The sequence below is a fragment of the Vicia villosa genome, linkage group LG2 (assembly GCF_029867415.1).
Source record: "Vicia villosa cultivar HV-30 ecotype Madison, WI linkage group LG2, Vvil1.0, whole genome shotgun sequence".
NCBI classification, from domain to species: Eukaryota; Viridiplantae; Streptophyta; class Magnoliopsida; order Fabales; family Fabaceae; genus Vicia; species Vicia villosa.
This window is the reverse complement of record NC_081181.1, coordinates 14,519,743-14,540,022: the sequence shown is the minus strand read 5'-3', so window position 1 is coordinate 14,540,022 and position 20,280 is coordinate 14,519,743. Positions and strand designations below refer to the sequence as shown.

The following is a 20,280-nucleotide window of genomic DNA, read 5'->3' as shown; positions in this document are numbered from 1 at the left end:
TATTGCTCCCAAAATGTTGGATCAGATCCTTGCTCTTCTTGCATCTAATTCTATATTGAAGTGTTTGGTTATTCAAGATGAACAAAAGCTTGGATGGTTTTGTAGACTTTATAGTATAGCTCCTGTTGCTAGATTCTTCGCTCGTGATTTTGATGGTGTTTTGTTAGGACCCTTATTGGCTTTGATTCAAGATAAAGTCTTCCTAGCTAGTTGGTAAGTTCTCAGCGGCGCAACTTGTTGTCTGTTTGTCTTCTATTACTGTATAATTTTACATCAGTCAAAATATTATATTTTTGCAACAATAAATTATTTGCTAGATCAACTTTTCACTACATTTTTTTCAATCTCAAAAGTTAGTTTCTACATTTAATTTATAAGAAAACTAATTAGTTATAAAAATGTTTATTCATTCTTAGGCCAGAGCTTAAGAATGCAATTCGAGAAGGGGGTGTACCATTCGACAGAGTTTATGGCACACATGCCTTTGATTATCCAAGTTTGGACTCGAGGTTTAATCAAGTTTTCAATACAGATATGATCAATCATACCAAAGTAGTTATGAGAAGATTCTTGAATGCTACAAAAGTTTTGATAATGTAAAAAAGCTTGTGGATGTTGGAGGTGGTCTTGGGTTCAACATTAACCTAGTCACTTCCAAATATCCTCATATTAAGGGTATTAATTTTGACCAGCCTCATGTCATAACATGCTCCTTCTTATTCAGGTATGACCTTTTACATGTTGAGAATATTTAATGAAGGAAATTGTTTAACTCAATATTCAATATAGTGTAAAAGTTGGTAATGGTAAATCTACTTGATGTTGATAGGAGTTGAACATATTGGCGGAGATGTTTGAAAGTGTGCCTAAAGGAGATGCCATCTTTATGAAGGTGGGTGAATATATATGAATTGTTGATGCTTTCATGTGATATGTATTATATTTATACACATCAGTAGAATACTAAGAATTAGGGACACTCAGAAAAGATCTCGACACTGCCTGGACGAGACTATTAATAATTTTAATAAAATGAATAAATTAAACATAATCACAAGTGTTGGTGTAGGTGTTTGATACCGACACGGACACGTCTTCTCTCAGAAGTGTTGGTGCTACATAGTTAGAATATAATGTTACATTTTTTTTATTTTGAAATGACATGATGAATTTGTATATAATTTTTATAGTGGATAGTTCATGATTTGAGCGATAGCATTGCTTAAAACTTTTGAAGAATTGTTATGATGCTATCCTTGATGATGGAAAGGTGATTGTTATGATGCTATCAGATATGAATGTTGTGTTCGTAACTTTTGGGTTATGGAATTCTTTAAGTAAAGAGTGACATGGGTGCTTTATGAAACTGGAATTGTCTTTGCTGGTGCTACTTGTTTGTTCTACTATTACTAATACTATTCATGTGTGTTTATTTTCCAAATGTTCCATATGTGTTGTATATGGTGAAAAATAAAAAATTTCAGATTATTTATGCACGATTTACGAAAAGTTAACACAAATGAGTAACTATTAATTATTTATTTTTATTAATTGAATTATAAAACTTCCTTCTATTTTTTTTAAAGCGATTGCATTGAAAAATAAACTTTGTCTCTCACATGGAGATTCGTTAAAAACTTGAAAGAGTTTTTTTTTTAAATCAAGAAATATATTAAAAAGCTCCAACCATTCGAAATTACAACACCAAAAAGCCAAACAAGAAAATTACAGACCGATTGAAACTTAACTTAAGTAAAACAATGGATTATTGCTAAACTCATAGAAGTTATAATTGGAATGAGTAATTTTCCCAATATACGACCACCTCCACACAAGAGTCTTACAACTCCAAACTACATCCCTCGAATTCCACGATCCGTTGTTAAAGACTATGTCGTTCCTACGCATCCACAGGCTCCATAAAATAGCTAACCAAACGGTACCAACTTTTGCACTTTTGACTTTCTTAGACCGGCAAAAGGAGCTCCAATATATAAACCCCTCCTTGAAATCTAAACCGATTTTAAAAGGTAACCCAATCCACTCGGCCATCTCTCTCCATACAATACCGGCATTCCGACAAGATAGAAAAGAGTAAAGAAGAGATTCATTACAATCGGCACAAAAAACACAATCCAAGTTCGAGGTATAAGCAATGATACCTTTAAACAAGAGAGAATCCTTAGTTGGAACTTTGTTGATGAAGCATCTCCAACCAAAAGCCTTCACTTTCAAAGGGACATCTATCTTCCAAATATCTATGAAAGCCGAATCATATCGATTAGCCGGACCAAAAGGAACAAAATGACTACACAGAAAATGGTAGCATGATGCTACGGTGTAAACTCCATTCGTTTGTAGCTTCCAAACAGCAAAGTCCGCATGGGAACCTGTCAGCCCTGCCTCGGTTAACATTTGAGCGATGCTGTTAAGATCATTTTCAAGGGCAGCAGCTCCATACTGCACAACATTTAAAGGACCTGCATTATCGGCCAAAACAGAAGCGTTCGGGACAGCAGCTTCGCCGACAGCAGGAACAGTATCAACGCAAACAGCAGGGGCAGAATTATCGGCCAAAACAGTAGCTTCCGGGACAACAACTTCGCCAACAACAGGGGCTGTAACAACGCCAACAGTAAAGAGTGTTAAGTAGAGACATGCGAATGTAAACTATTAGCCTAAGAAATTTATATAAAAAATAAAGAAAATAAAGGGTCTAAAAATAGCTTGATTGATTGGATGTGTCAAACAATTTTCAAATTTTAATATTTATATAAGGAATTATTCTAATGGCCATAGAATTTTGAATTATAGAAAGTGTGTCTCAATCGGCTATTCATGCGACTAATATAGGAGTGATCCCTTTATTTCAAGATATATGACATTCCATCTCTGACTTATTGTCCTCTGGTTATTCTCTTAGTGTTTCTTTGACTCTGTCTTCGTTTATGTAACTTTATTAGTTTGTGGTTTCACAATCTTTGTCCTTTTCAACCATTACAACATTTATCACCCAAATACTTGTTCACTTTGGCGCTCTGATTCTATATATTTTCATTTCTTCTTTTAAAAACTCTCGACGTTAGACTTTATTTTCCTAAACCCTTACTTCCATCTACCATGGTGAAAAAACTATGTTCACCCACGTATGAGACATAGCCTTTTTGTACTCTACTGCGGACATGATAGACATGTTTTGTAATGGCATTAGTTTTTCCTGCACGTGACAAGAGAGGGATGTGCACATAAAGCATTGCTATGGGGACGAGAGGGCGGACATGGACACTTCTGGGGATCCATATGATATTTACTTCTACGTTCACTTCACAATTATCTATGATTTAGAGTTTCTAGTTCCTTTTTCTTCCTTTGAAATGGAGTTCTTGGCCGCTGCTAATGTGGCCCCTCCCCAGGTTACTCCAAATGTTTGGAGTATACGTAGAGCTTTCCAAATAATCGTTTGCAACTTAGGGGTTTCCCTTTTGATCTGGGTGCTCTTGTACTTTTACAAGACGAAGTCTCTCCCAACAGTGGTTGGGTAATGTTGCGCCCTTTTTTCTAGAGTGCGCTTTTTGAAGCCCTTCGCTAATATTTATAAGGACTGGAAAGACAAATTCTTGAGAGTGCGAGGGTAGGATAATATGCCTCCTTTTATCACGGGAGCCGGAGGTGAGCCATTATTCCCCTTATTTTGGACTCCAAATCTAAAACTAACTGCGAGAGTAGACACGCGTATTCTTCCCTTTTAGACCGTGAAGTTATTCAGGTTTTGGAGTGCTTTCTCCCCCTAGAGTCCAACATCCTTATTTCTCGGGACCGTGAAGACGGTAATGAAGTGGAGAAGTATCTAGGTAAGGATGAATATTCTTTATCGTATTCCTTCGTATGAATGCACTATAAGGATTTTGTTTTGTGAAGGCAAGATGATAATGGTGCCCCTCGATGAAAAATAGGAGCGCCTGGTGAAGATGTAAATGACCCAGCAGCGGGCGGTGTCGCCTTTTGCTCACAGCACTGCTGACACCCGGGGAATGACACAAGGTGAAACTTCTCAAGCGACCGAGATTCGTCCTTGCAAGATTCCCAAGAGGGAAGAGGGTCCTTCTACACCGTCAGAAAGCCAATATACGTGACCTAGGGCGGAGATATTGGAGGATGTTCTAAATCCTTCTAAGCCTTCTTTGTGGAGAAACCCTGCCTTCGATGTTGTGGCATTTGCTGGTCATTTCTTTTACTTGTCTAGGAACTTTCCACGTGATTATCAAATGCATTTCTCTCTGTCTCCCACCCAACTATCAACTTTGTTGGAGTTCCAACTTATGAGATGCTTCTTGGTGGAGAAGGTGTTAAGGGAGAAACACTTTGATATCCTAGGGAGAATGTTGTCCGGAATGACTAACTTGAACAAGCGACTCGGGAAGGTGGTGTGGCATTAAAGCAGATAAAGGTAAGAAGGGATGATCTGAAGGTGTTTTCCAAAGAAGTGGCTGCCCAGGCGCGTGTTTAACAAGCAGAGGTGGAGGGATTGAAGAAGTTGCTCTTAGAAGCTCAGAGCGCTCTTAAAAGAATGGGGGAACGGGTCTCTTAGCTTATAGATGATGTTGTGGCGTCCTCTGCTCATCACTTTGAGGAGGCGAGAAGGAAAATGACCCTCCTCTATCCCCATCTAGATTTAAGCCCCTGGACCCTTTTAAGGTGGTTCTAGATGGGGAGTTAGTCCTCGAAGAATGATTTCTTTCCCTATTTCCTTTTTTGGGTGTAATGTTGTTTACCCATTCGGGGTTTTATAACTTTTTTGAATCGTGGCATCCCTTTGTGGGCGTCTTTATATTGCTTTCATTGTTAATTGTCCTATTGTTTCGCCTTATTCTTAAGATGTCTGTAGCTATGGCCGTTTCTAAGGCGGCGAAAACCCCTTCTCCTGAAGGATTCGTCATTTTTATTTATACCTATGGCAGAAAGGATCCTCTATCCGGGGATCCACCATAGACGATTGCCTGTGTGGGCGACAAGGACCCTCTCTTGGGGGATCCAACATAGTAATTGTCTATATAGGCGACAAGGATCCTCTCTTGGGGGATTTTATCCAAAAGATTCGCTCACACTACATATTTCTAATCAAATCCTCATCTTCAATGTTAGCAACTTCTGATGTGGGACTAAAAAGATGAGCAGTGCTATATGGTGCTAAAATTTTTTTCACGAAATTTCATGAAGGGGAACATGTGTTCAGAAATTGTCTACACTTTTCAAATATAGAAATTTTTTGCACCATATAGCACTGTTCTTTCTGAACACCTGTGCCCTTTTGTGAAATTTCATAAAAATTTTTTCACACCATATAGCACTGCTCATAAAAATAACCGCATAGAAAGAGCGATGAGATACATTGCAACCATGATTATACATACCATACCACTTATCTAGCTTTTTATTTATTAAAAAATAATTCTAAGTAGCAATATTTGAAAAGTGTAGACAATTTCTGAACACATGTGCCCCTTCATGAAATTTCGTGAAAAAAATTTTCGCACCATATAGACTGCTCATCTTGAACAGTGCTATATGGTGCGAAATTTTTTTTCACGAAGGGACACATGTGTTCAGATATTGTCTACACTTTTGAAATATTGCTACTTAGAATTATTTTTTAATAAATAAAAAGCTAGATAAGTGGTATGGTATGTATAATCATGGTGGCAATGTATCTCATCACTTTGTCTCTCTAAAGCCAAGGCCAAAAATGCTTCATTTGAAAGATATGAGCCAAAACATTACAGGTCCTTTTTGAAGTTCAACCAAAAGCAGTTTTTTGTCAAAGCCAGTATCATCAAGATAAAATATCCAAATGCAAATAATTTTCCAAAGTGGCTTGTAGAGGACGTCTTGGGCTTTCCAAAAAGTCCTAGAACACTTCCATATCTTAAAAATTGAGGGAAATATGCCTTGTCAAAGTTGGTAGATTTTTGGTAAAAAATGTGAAGCAAATGAGGTTCAAAATGAATTTTCTTGCAAAGAGGCCCAATTTCTTATGACCCAATCTTGTTAATCAAGTCATCAAAGATGTCCAATCCAAATTCCACGAATTTGTGAGTTTTATTTGATTTTGATTTTGATTTTGATTCATTAAAAATATGATTAAAATCAAATAATCAAAGTATTATGAAAGGGATTTGATTTTGCCTTGATTTCCAATAATATCCAATCACATAAGTACCATATTTCCTATCTAATTTCGGGCATAGCCATATTGGTAAGATTGAATCAAGATTGGCCAAATTTGGAAACATTACCAATCATATTTTTCAAAACTCCAATCTTTGATTCAATAAGATTCATCTAAGTTTTGGTGACCTAATTTGTTCTACTATATAAATACAACAATGCCATATGCTAGGGACGGGAATTGGTTGCTTCCAAGACCCTCACAAAAATTTCAAAAAGTCAAAGAAAAGTGAGATTCGGATTCAAGGATTGAAGCCAATTCAAGGCGATTTGAAGATTGCAATCCATTCTTTGGTGTTCCCTGAAACTATCTGGATCATCTCCAAGCCCCCACGCGTCCAGAACCATCACCCACTCGTTTATGGTATGGCCTTTATAACTTGGATCGTTTTGCTTAAGTTGTGTTTGATAAATGAAGTTTGATTGGATATTCATGTTCCTGAGGTTGAATCGAAGCTTTCTATATGATTTAATTGTTGTTTAAGCATATGAATCGATAGCCGCCATTGTTAGGTTATGAAGGTTTCAAATTGGGGCTTTTCGTTTCAAGTAAAATTAGGCTCAATCAGGGGCGCCATCGTGTTTAGGGGACCACCACGCATTGATTCATGGCTTTACATTTGATTTATATTGCTTGTGTAGTGTTTTGTGATTTTGTAGGTGTTATAGTGATGAATAAAACTGTCACTATAGTCTGTTGCTACGGACTTTGGCTGAAGGTATAGCCCAGGTTTGAATTTGGTTCAACGAAGAAGAAGGGTGCGTGTCTCCATATGACTGGCTGGTTCGAATTAACGCGCTTGTTTTTCATTAAATCACCATTATTTTATATATATTTTACCAGACGCGTTTATTTGACAACTAGTGCATTTGGTTGAATTGGAAAGAATGTAGATTGGCGTCTAAGGACGTGAGATCGATCCTTAGCTCCTGCAATGTTTTTTTGTGAAATATTTAGTTTCAGGATTCCATACACCCTTCCATCAAGGCCTTAGGATCATCCTCAAGATGGATCCAACGTACACCAGGCTGCAAGCACACCATAGACTCCCAAGATGTGCCACACCAGATTGGATACGCTAAGTTTGTTATTTTTTTTAGTTTTAATTCTTCTTTTCTTTCTTTACTTCTTCTTTTTTTAAAACCTTTGATTAATTATTTTTTTATTAGTTAATTAATTAATTTAGGATTAATTAGTCAATTAGATTTATTTAGGTTAATTAATTATGATTAATTTTAATTAGGTTATTAGTCTTAGAAATTAGGATTAATAAAATAATTAATTAATTTTTCTTTCTTTTTTCTTAATTTTAATTAATTAATTAATTGGGTTAATATTAATTTTCATTTAGTTAATTAATTTAGTAATTAGGATTAGGTTAAATATTTAGGTTAAATTAATTAGATAATTTAAATAATAATCCCCATTAGTTAAATAATTAGGCTAATTAGATTTATTTAGTCAATTCATTGTTTCGTTTTTTTAATTTAGTGCGATTAGGCTTAGTAATTACCCCTAGCTTCAAAAACATAGATAACCCAAGAGGTAGGTGTTGCCCATTAACCTAGGCTTAGGTTTTTAACCCTGTAGGTTTATTACCCATTAGGTTTTTTTAGCCCCTAAGTTAACCTTTAAGGTGTAGGTTTACCACTTTTGTTTTTAAACATTGAATTTCTTTTATGCGCGATTCTCTCCTCATCCCTTATTCTAGTGTATGTCGCATGCCTTTAATTTGTTCGGTTATTTAATTTCCGCCATTTAAATTCTAGAAAATGTGTATAGGCTTGCAAGGTTTTTTGTAATAGTTTAGGTTTATTTTTTGCCTTTATTTTCCGCCTTATTTTCTTCCGGGTTTTTGGCTATGTAATCCCCCTCCCGAAGCCTTGTAATAGCGTAGGAACATTTATATTTCTGCCTTTATTATACTGCGTGGTTAGTAATATAGGGAGTGACAAGAATGCCAATTGAACATAAATCACTAATTACAAGATAAAATAACTGTATTGAATCACGTGATTGATGCACCCACACACCTCTAAGGTAATCCCTCTTATTGCTGCCTTTCGATTAAAAATAGTCAAGTCCCTCGGATACGAGGATGCCTTTGCAAATTTTACCCTCAGTTCATTATCATCATCAAAGATCATAAGTACCTTCGATGTTGCCTACAAATGTATACGATCTTGTCCCTTGAGGTTGCCTACGACAAGATGATGATCGTCCCTTTCGAATGCTAAGGTATCCTCATTGGTTGCCTAAAATGACTATTATATCCTTCCCTGAGACTTCCTACCCTCTTCATTGTATGGATAGCCTTACGGCGAACGATAATTCTCGATGACCCTTTTCAAATCCAATGAAAAGATTACCTACCCTTCTTATGGTATGGATAGCCCTTTCAAACGAAAATCTTAAAAAACAGAAAGACATTAAACTTATGGTAGGTGCTTTTAACTGCTTACTCACTATTCAAACTTAAATTACTTTTCACACCCCTTTTTCAAATCAATTCAAAAAGGCTACGCTTATTTACAAGCTAAAGTCCTTATTCAAACCTTTTCAATTCACACACGACACTCTTTCAAACAATTCAAACAAACAAGTGAACTAAGCAATTAAGAGCCCATGGATAACCATGGATACAAAGGGTGCTTACACCTTCCCTTTGTATAACCTACCCCCCGAACTCAAAATCTTTCAGAGGTCTTTCTTGTTCTTTTTGCCTTTCCAATTGGATAAAATAAAAGTCGGTGGCAACTCTTGCTATCCGAAACATTTCAAAAAAGTCAGTTCTCCCACCGTATTACAAAACTGGCGACTCTGCTGGGGATTTCTTAAAAGAGGGGTTACCTTAAAGTTTAGGATCACTTTAAATGTTTCAATTGTTTGTCTTGTTTGCTTTATTTTTAAGGGTACTGCTTGGGTGTTACTTGTGTGAAAGATACTAACCCGAATCTCGAGATACCTTAGGTATATGGCATGAGACCAAGGAGACTGTACGGCGTATACTGCTACAGTTGATATGGTAGCCATCGTTAGTGTGACACTTTAGTTTGACCTGATGTTCCTTGGGATCCGACTTGAGGAAACATTTGGCTGTTGCGTGGTGTCATTAAGCACTAATTTGCCCCTAGAACCCTAGTTGAACTTGAATTTGGCCTATAGAAAGTAGCGAGATGGTTGGCTTTGGTTCCGACTAAAGTTGGTTGATACTCGAAGCTACACTCATATGGACTGGACTTTCAGGATGTTTTCGGTCGGTGAATTTGATTGCTGAACTGAAATAATGCCTTCGAGAAAGGTCAATGATATGAGCTCCCTAGAACTCGATCTTTATCTAGGAAAGGTTGAACCAACTAAACTTCAGTGAGGAGGGTACTTACCTACGGACTTCATGCAAGCCTTTAAACCTAAGGACACTTGTGTGTGCTGCTAACCCTTTGATTTCCTTGCAGGTTTTACTTGTAGGACTTATTTGTCCCTATTACCTTATGCTTTACCTAATGCATAACATTTACATGACATCATGACATCATAACATAGCATATTAACTAACCCTTTCAAGGATCTTAGGGATTTAGGGCGCATAATTTCATGTGCTCTTATCAAGGACTAAATTCTCATCAAGGGGCAAGAGGATTTATTTTCCTCTGGCCATATGTCATCCAGTTCAGAGGCACAGTGCCTATCGAGGGGCAAGAGGGTTTATTTCCCTCTAGCCATATACCTTCAAGTTCAGAAGTACAGGTATCCCGAATTAGAGGCTATGACCCACTAGATATGGTGAGCTTGATTCCTATAGAAGAACATCCAAGAATCAGAGTTCTTCAGACAAAGCCGCGACCAACTCATTTTCAAATGTCGCAAACTATAATTCCTTAAAGATCCTTGAAAACATTGCATTTGCATCCATAACATCGCATAACAGGTTTCTTACGACGGGTTTCTCACCTCCTCGCTGTTTATTTCAGCATCATGAATCTCGAGTAGTCAGCCAAAGACCTTCAAGCCCAAAATGCACAGTTTCAAGATCTGATCTTGAACCTATCCAAGGGGCAAGAAGAACTGAAAACCCTCTTGACCAAGAAGGAGAAAACGATCAGAAGATCTGTGGGTGTCCTTAACATGGGGAGAAGATTCCGAGGACCACTCAAGAAAGTTGAAGAAGTCAAGGTTTCCGAAGAGGACGGCGATGAACAAGACGATGATGCCAGTGTCAAAACTGATGCAAAGAGTAACCACGACTCTGTCAAGCCATCCGGGGAAGAAGAGGACTACTACTATGAGGACGAACATCCTGATGACAAATACAAGTTGCTAGAAGAGCGTATGAAAGCCATGGAAATTCAGAAAGTACCTGGTCTGGATTTTGAAGAACTAAGACTCATCTCAGGGGTTGTCATCCCTCCCTAATTCAAGACTCCTACCTTTGCTAAGTCCGATGGAGTCTTCTGTCCTAAGCTGCACTTGAAATCCTACGTGAGGAAGATTCAGTCTCATACTGCGGACAAGAAGCTGTGGATTCACTTTTTCCAAGAGAGCTTATCTGGAACCCAACTTGAGTGGTACTATCAAGTGGAGGGTGCCAAAATTCATACATGGGAAGACTTGGTTGTTGCTTTCTACAAGAAATACCAATACAATGCTGATCATGCGCCGAATCGCACACAATTGCAAAGCATGACTATGGGGCCGAAAGAAAGTTTCAAGGAGTACGCTTAGAAATGGAGAGACTTGGCTGGCAGAGTTCAACCTCCCTTAGTGGACAAAGAATTGGTTGACATGTTCATGAGCACATTGACCGACCCTTTCTAAGTCATCTGATTGGGAGTTCTTCATCTGGCTTCATTGATTTGATACTAACTGGAGAACGTGTTGAAAGTGGTATTCGAAGTGGTAAGATTCAAGTGGCTACATCCTCAGGCGCTACAAAGAAGCCATTCAATGGGAAGTCAGAATCCAATGCTGTGTATGGTCAGAAGAAGAGTAATCGCGACCAATCTGTTGGGGCAGTTCTGATCTCCACACCGGCGACACAACAAAGTCGTCTAAACAAGCAAGACACGCCTAAGCATCAGTTCATAAAGATCAATATGTCACTGGCTCAGGTATTGCAACACCTGCTGAAGGCAAACTTGATTACTGTAAGGGATCCTCCTGTGAAGCCCAACACTTCCTCTCCTCACTATAACCCTAATGCAAGGTGTGTATACCACTCCAATAGCCCTGTACATGATACGAATGATTGTTGGCCATTGAAGAACAAGATCCAAGATATGATTAATGCTCGGGAAATTGAGTTTGACCCTCCTGAGACTCCTAACGTGATCACTGCTCCCATGCCTAATGACAACAAGATTGCTAATGTTGTGGATGGCTAGAAGGATGGACTTTCAGATCATTAGATTTACTGTCATTTGCAATTTCCATTATGTTTGTTTAAACATTTGACTTATGATAGACATTATCTATTTTAATAATCATTATTAGTGCATTGCATATGTGATATTCACATTATGTTTCTTGAATTAATTATTTCGCTATCACTCATTTAAAATATGTCTTTACTTTGTTTTCTGTTTTGTGATATTCAACTCCTGCTAAGTTGTAAGCCTTTTGAGGGAGGATGACGAAAATGATACCACAGCCTCATATAGTATGCTTTTGAACGGACTATGCTGACGATGTACATGCATTATTTCAATTCCTAAACAATGGAGATATAAGGATGTTAATCCCTCGTCAACCCCGTTGAGCCTAAGAAGTAGGAGTTTTCTTTCTCGTACAGATTAAAACCTTGATCATAACCTGGGGCAAATTAGTTACTCAGTTAACTCAATTATACTAGTCGTTGTTTACAGAAATAGTGATGGGTTCCCGTAACCATTAAGTCAGGCAGTCAACATCCATCAAAAAGAAAAAAAACTTTTAAGTCAAAACCTATGAAGGAGACTTATCAAAAATCAAAACATCCCGCTGACTGTAATCTCAAAATAAACAGTTCAGGCAAAATTTAGGGATAGCAAAGTCAAACAAGAGGTCGCTACAAATCCTCGACAAAAGAAAACATTACAAAAAAAGGATGACTGCCTATCCAAATAAATTGTCGGTTCCTTAACCATCGTCCAATGTCAATGTTACGACTTCAAGCTTTGCTTAAACGAAAAGTTAACTGAGCATAGGATCGAAGAACATCACGAAGATTGGGATGGGTACAAATAAACTTTAAGTCATTATCCTTTGTTTCTTAAACCGTGAACCAAGCCACGTTACAACCCTTGAAAGTCCTAACTGAAGCATTGTTAGTTCGAAAGCATACTGTCACCAAAAAGGTATCCTGACTCCTTAAGGTTTACCATAAATACTGAGTTGATATCACGTTCTTACAAATATCACGCTTTTACATCTTTTGTTTTAATGTTTTTCAAAAATTCAAGACAGACGTATGCATCGCATCTCATGAATTCATTATTAAACATATTCTGCTACATAATTTCAAATGTTAGCATCAGGAAGAATCTGCACAGGGTACGACTAATGACTAAAAATCATCCCAACAGACGAAACCACTTCAGCAGCAACATCTCTTACAACTGACTCAGTTGATTAGAAGTCAATGAATACAAGGAGCATGACATGCCTTGTCCAAGCAATCTGGGGCAATCAGGTCAAGATTCAAAAAATCTCTCAGGAACACCGAACAATCAGGGGCATGCACCCAAGTGGTTCTGAAGCTACTTCCCGATCAATTAGGGGCACCACCCTAAGTTTATGAGTACTAGGGGCATCACCCATAGTATATATCCCCGAAGGTCCTCTCAAGGTGAATCTCTCCAAAGTCCCTACTGGATGGGGAAAAGCTATGCAAGACTGTGTTTGACACTTCGACCAATACTCATTGGCATGTCCCAATCAATACAAGTCCAGGAATGGAAGTTACTACGACCACTGAGGGGCAACGGTCAAGGCACCCATGTCTTCCCATAGTACCGGTTTCATAAAGATCATATCCCCACAGAGTAACCCTCAAGAAGATATCTTCGAATATTCTTGTCCCAATAGAGACTTAATTCCTCAATGGAGTTTACATATTCGACACTACCGGTTCTCCGATACTTTTCTTTTCTCCAAACATGGTTATTCATTTCTCTTATCCCCAAGTCAGGGTACATCAGGATCAATCATTCAAACTGCTTCCATACCCAAGCAGAGATCAGAAATCCCCAACTGTGACAAGATCAGACATCAAAACCACAATGATATAGAGATTTATTTTCTCAATCAAGAAAAATCACTAATATACTCCAAATAGCATAAATCATGTTCATACATCATATATCATAAACATATTCATACATTGCATATAGTGTCTCATGATAAACTCATGCACAATATACAATTTTCTCATTTATTTTGAGAAACTCATCACATAATACATGCATCATCACATTGCATAGAGATTAACTTTACCTTTTTCAGGATACAAGTACAAGAAAATAAACAATATCTCCAATTTTTCAGATCTAATTCTGCCACCTTGGACGGTGCTGACACGATCGACCTCCAAGATCTAAATTCTGCCACCTCGGACGGTGTGGACACGATCAAAGAAAGAGATAGCCTAATGTATGGCTCACCTAATGTACAACCTCTTCTAATATAGCCTAATGTATGGCTCTCCTAATGTATGGTCCCTTCTGAGAAAGCCTAATGTAGGGCTCACCTAATGTATGGTACTCTCTAATAAAGCCTAATGTATGGCTCGCCTAATGTATGGTCTCTTCCAATATAGCCTAATGTATGGCTCGCCTAATGTACGACCTCTTCTAATATCGCCTAATGTATGGCTCGCCTAATGTATGGTCCCTTCTAAGAAAGCCTAATGGATGGCTCGCTCCGATACAGCCTAATGGATGGCTCTTTCTAATACAGCCTAATGGACGGCTGGCTCTCTCTATAAGCCTAATGGATGGCGCGCTCTGGTACAGCCTAATGGATGGCTCGATCTAACACAGCCTAATGGATGACACTCTATAAATATAGCCTAATGAACGACTCATTCTAATATTCTTCAACATGTACATGGCCTAGTATATGGCTCATCCTGACACCTTTCAGTATACCTATCAGATACAATCCAGACAAAGATTCATTCTGGCAACATCTTATCAAATTCACTAGATGGCATCTACAAGCCCATCTCCAACAAACACTTCTTAATACTTCGAGCTCAGATATAATCTAATGTACGACTCACTCTGACTTTCATATTATCAAGATCAGATGGCATCTTTAAGCCCATCTCCGACAAAATTCCCTGCCTCAACAAGGGCAAATTTCTAGGTATTCTAGTGTTCAATCCTATTCTACCTTTAGATTCCGACCGATATGCACACAAGCCAATCTACATCCTCAGGTTTAAGAAGATTGAACAGGGGAAGCTGTCATACCCAAAAATTTGCCCACCATATTTTAAAACAAACAGTCTCCTTACACTCAAAGATCTCCAATTGCTCAAAGCTACACAAGAAGGAAGCATGCACATCTTCTCCTAAACAAGTACCTCTGAATTAGGGTTTTGCTTTCATCATGAATAGGGAACTTCTAAGATCTAAAATAGACTCCATGGCTTCCCATATACCGCAACGAATCCCCATGCCAAGTTTCAAGCCTTGGATTACAAGATTGCCTTGTCAACTGCTCAAATGGTCAACATTCGACCAGTTTGACCCAAAAGTCAATTGTGGTCAACATACAGTCAAAACTCCTGATTTTTGTTAAACATCAACATTTTGAAGTTGCATTCATCATTTAATCAAGGTTTGATCACGATTCATTAAGGAAAGCTCAAAAATCACCAAAAGTTCAAGTTTCTAAATTAGGGTTTTTGACCTAAAAGTCAACTGAACTTTGACCAGCCATAACTTTCACATGGAACATCAGAAATTTCCCAACTAACGCCTATTTTGAAGGAAATTGAATTCTGTACAACTGTGTCTCTCTAAATCCAAGGCCAAAAGTGCTTCATTTGGAAGATATGAGCCAAAACATTACAGGTCCTTTTTGAAGTTCAACCAAAAGCATTTTTTTGTCAAATCCAATATCATCAAGATAAAATATCCAAATGTAAACAATGTTCCAAAGTGGCTTGTAAAGGACATCTTGGGCTTTCCAAAAAGTCCTAGAACACTTTCATATCTTAAAAATTGAGGGAGATATGCCTTGTCAAAGTTGGTAGATTTTTGGTAAAAAATGTGAAGCAAATGAGGTTCAAAATGAATTTTCTTGCAAAGAGGCCCAATTTCTTATGACCCAATCTTGTTAATCAAGTCATCAAAGATGTCCAATCCAAATTCCAAGAATTTATGAGTTTTATTTGATTTTTATTTTGATTTTTATTCATTAAAAATATGATTAAAATCAAATAATCAAAGTATTATGAAGGGGATTTGATTTTTCCTTGATTTCCAATAAATCCAATCACATAAGTACCATATTTCCTATCTAATTTCGGACATAGCCATATTGGTAAGATTGAAGCAAGATTGGCCAAATTTAGAAACATTTACCAATCATATTTCTCAAAACTCCAATCTTTGATTCAATAAGATTCATCTAAGTTTTGGTGACCTGATTTGTTCTATTATATAAATACAACAATGCCATATGCTAGGGACGGGAATTGGTTGCCTCCAAGTGTAACACCCCAAATCTACCCAACAAATATTTAATAAAATCAGAGTGCGGAAATTCAACATACAATTGGGATGTCACATTCAACGTAAAACAACAAACAACTTAATCACATATATCATGGATACATAGCACATAACTCGGATGAACTGATAAAACCTGTTTACTCTTTTAAATAATAAAACAACTTTTATTAATAATAATAATATCAATTATTCAACTTCACTTCGCATAATATTTTTATTAAACTAAAAAAACTTCACCAACATCATATTACTTCATAAATTCCACTTAAAAGTTAACAACTTATAGTTATAACAACAATTAAAAGACAATTGTTCATCCCCCCGAGTGCTACGTATCAGAGCAAGACCCAACTCGAACTAACAGTAACTAAAGACTTCATAAAAATACTTCGACTTCCACAGCTATTCTTGAGTACCTGCCCATTTCCCAAGGTAGGGGAAACATCAGTAGAAGGGTGAGATATCCAACAATATAAACAAGCGTATGATAAATAATATATTAAGATTAGATCATACAATTTCACCACTTCATACTTATTCAAACAACAGTTATAATAACAAATAGCAACAACGGTTATAATAATTATTTACCAACAACAAGTATAATAACAATTATCAGCAACAAGTATAACAACAACAACTTATAACAACAACAACAACGTAATAACAACAACAACTTCAAATGCGACTCAACTGTGCAAATGCGTGTGGTACCATTGGAGCAGAACTCCCAACTTAAACATATGCCAGGTTATTGAGGCATTTTAACTTAAACAGGTGCCGTCAAGGCCAGCTTAAACAGGTGCCGTCAAGGCCAACTTAAACATTTTTCCAATCCAGGCCAACGTAATATGCAAATGTATGCATGAAACAATAATAACAACTACAACGTCACAACACAACAATGCAACAACTGCAAACAACTTAATCAACCTTGGTCATAAGACCTGCAACTTAATCAACGCATCATCAATAACTTAAACAACATTGGTCATAAGACCTGCAACTTAATCAACGTATCAACAACAACAACTAGAACAACAGCAACGAAAACAACAACTTAAACATGCATCAATTGCATCAACTTAATCATTACAAAACAACCCCTAAACATCTAGGTACTAATTCTTCAATTTATTAATTAATCTACTACCAACAATCCTTATCATTCTAATTCCAATTCTACTATTCGTTAATTCTATTATTAATTCCAATTATGCTACTAATTCAGCCTGCTACATATATCATCGTTATTACTACTGTTATTTCTTCTTCACACCAATTTCATCTTTATACAACTTAGTCCATTAACTACATATCTCATCACTAAGAATCATCACTATAATTTCTACTAATTAAATTAATCAATTCCAACGGTATAATATTCTAATTAATTTAAATCAATTTTTTCACAAATAATAATTATAATTCTTCTCAAGTTAATCCTACTAAGGCTTGATCTCAACAACCAACATAAAACATCAACAGCCAGAAATCAAAACATATTTCTAAAACTCGTATAACACGCGCCGCGAACCTCTCTTTGCGCCGCAAACACCACAGAAACCTTCAGTTTGCGCCGCGTCCAAACCTTGCCGCTTACCTGCGCTGACATCATCTTCCAACAAAATTAAAACTCAATTTTCTTCCTTTGATTCCAGTACAATTCAATTTCGACCATCACAGGAACATAACAATATTATAGTTATACTCCACCAACATCTAGCAATTTTCTACAACTAATTCCTCAATAACAATAATTATAAACCCTAGGTTAATTTCCCACAACCATTGATTGAACTTTTATAACCTTATTCACCGATGTCAATCAATTTCAACATTCAACAATACAATCACAACACACAAAACAGAGACAATCATACAACCATAACCCCCACATATCATTCATCATAATCCCGTTTATAGAGCTAGAACCCCACCCTTACCTTGGATATGAGATTGCTCTACTCTCCCGCGTGCCATAGCTTATGCCGCCGCTTCCAACTTTTCTCCGAAAATCTTTTCTAACAACGTGCAGAGACGCACCTAAAACCTATTCGAAAATCGCTTTGTTAGACGGACTTAAAATCATCAAAACGTAAATCGCTCCGGTCAGAAGTTACCTCTACGAGTCAGGAACATTGTGTCTAAGAACCGCGACGATCCAACGGTTGGATTGGGAGAAACGTCTGTTTTACTATGGTGTCTCACTGCTGAAACTTGCTACGAAAATGGACTTCCTCTAGCTTTTCTCTTCCGCCATGGCTCTCTTCTTCACCTCTCCTCCAAACCCTATTCCTCTTTGTGTTATGATAGCTCTTCCTTCTTCCAATTCTAAATCCAACATAGTAAGGTTATTTTATTTAATCACTTAAATAACTTAATTGGGCCTAAGTGACATATCCCCTCCTTACTTCACAACAACTCAAATTAAACCCAAAGTTATTTTTAAGCTCATTAATAAAATAACACTTCAACTATATTTCACCAAATTAATCCGATTAATTACCATGCCAACTTAATAAAATAATTCCGACTTCGTCGATAAAATTCGAATTAAATACAGATAGTCCAATATTAATAATAATATTATTTATACTATTATTTATTCAACGAAATCAACTTTATTAATTCTCCGACTAACCGAATAAAATCTGACTTTAACTTAATAATCCAAATACGCTTCCCAAAATAATACCGACAATTCCGATTGATCCACGAACTTCGATTAAATCCAATGATTAAATTCCTAAATAATTTAATTAACTAATTAATTAAATTTGGGGCGTTACACCAAGACCCTCACAAAAGTTTAACAAAGTCAAAGAAAAGTGAGATTCGGATTCAAGGATTAAAACCAATTCAAGGCGATTTGAAGATTGCAATTCATTCTTTGGTGTTCCATGAAACTATCTGGATCATCTCCAAGCCCCCACGCGTCCAGAATCATCACCCACACGTTTACGATTTAGCCTTCATAACTTGGATCGTTTTGCTTAAGTTGTGTATGATAAATGAAGTTTGATTGCATATTCATGTTCCTAAGGTTGAATCGAAGCTTTCTGTATGATTTAATTGTTGTTTAAGCATATGAATCGATATCTGCCATTGTTAGGTTATGAAGGTTTCAAATTGGGGCTTTTCGTTTCAAGTAAAATTAGGCTCAATCAGGGGCGTCATCATGTTCAGGGGACCACCACGCATTGATTCATGGCTTTACATTTGATTTATATTGCTTGTGTAGTGTTTTGTGATTTTGCAAGTGTTATAGTAACGAATAAAACCGTCACTATAGTCTGTTGACAACTAGTGCGTTTGGTTGAGTTGGCAAGAATGCAGATTGGCGTCTAAGGGCGTGAGATCGATCCTTAGCTCCTGCAATGTTTTTTTTGTGAAATATTCAGTTTCAGGATTCCATGCGCACTGCTTGAAGAAGGTCATAATACACCCGTCCATCAAGGCCTTAGGATCATCCTCAAGATGGATCCAACGTACACCAGGCTGCAGGCACACCATAGACTTCCAAGATGTGCCACACCAGATTGGATACGCTAAGTTTGTTATTTTTTTTAGTTTTAATTCTTCTTTTCTTTCTTTACTTCTTCTTTTTCTAAAACCTTTGATTAATTAATTTTTTTTATTAGATAATTAATTAATTTAGGATTAATTAGTCAATTAGATTTATTTAGGTTAATTAATCATGATTAATTTTAATTAGGTCATTAGTCTTAGAAATTAGGATTAATAAAATAATTAACTTAATTTTTCTTTCTTTTTTCTTAATTTTAATTAATTAATTAATTAGGTTAATATTAATTTCCATTTAGTTAATTAATTTAGTAATTAGGATTAGGTTAAATATTTAGGTTAAAGTAATTAGATAATTTAAATAATAATCCCCATTAGTTAAATAATTAGGCTAATTAGATTTATTAAGTCAATTCATTGTTTCGTTATTTTAATTTAGTGTGATTAGGCTTAGTAATTACCTTTAGCTTCAAAACCCATAGATAACCCAAGAGGTAGGTGTTGCCCATTAACCTAGGCTTAGGTTTTTAACCCTAAAGGTTTATTACCCATTAGGTTTTTTTTAGCCACTAAGTTAACCTTTAAGGTTTAGGTTTACCACTTTTGTTTTTAAACATTGAATTTTTTTATGCGCGATTCTCTCTTCATCCCTTATTCTAGTGTATGTCACATGCCTTTAATTTGTTCGGTTATTTATTTTCCGCCATTTAAATTCTAGAAAATGGGTATAGGCTTGCAAGGTTTTTTGTAATAGTTTAGGTTTATTTTCTGCCTTTATTTTACGCCTTATTTTCTTCAGGTTTTTGG

General features: G+C 36.6%; 1 protein-coding gene and 1 pseudogene across 1 annotated transcript; one reads left to right on the top strand and one right to left on the bottom strand.

Annotated features, from left to right (window-relative positions):
* LOC131645932 (cathecol O-methyltransferase 1-like) lies at positions 1 to 1,364 on the top strand (annotated as a pseudogene).
* Positions 1,365 to 1,725: 361 nt separating this feature from the next.
* LOC131648617 (uncharacterized) lies at positions 1,726 to 3,122 on the bottom strand. The gene is made up of 3 exons (XM_058918360.1): positions 3,110 to 3,122; positions 1,845 to 2,618; positions 1,726 to 1,742 (listed from the first exon to the last, which is right to left on the bottom strand). Exons 1-3 carry the CDS (start codon positions 3,120 to 3,122, stop codon positions 1,726 to 1,728), a joined length of 804 nt encoding a protein of 267 aa, XP_058774343.1.
* Between the last annotated feature and the right edge of the window lie 17,158 nt (positions 3,123 to 20,280).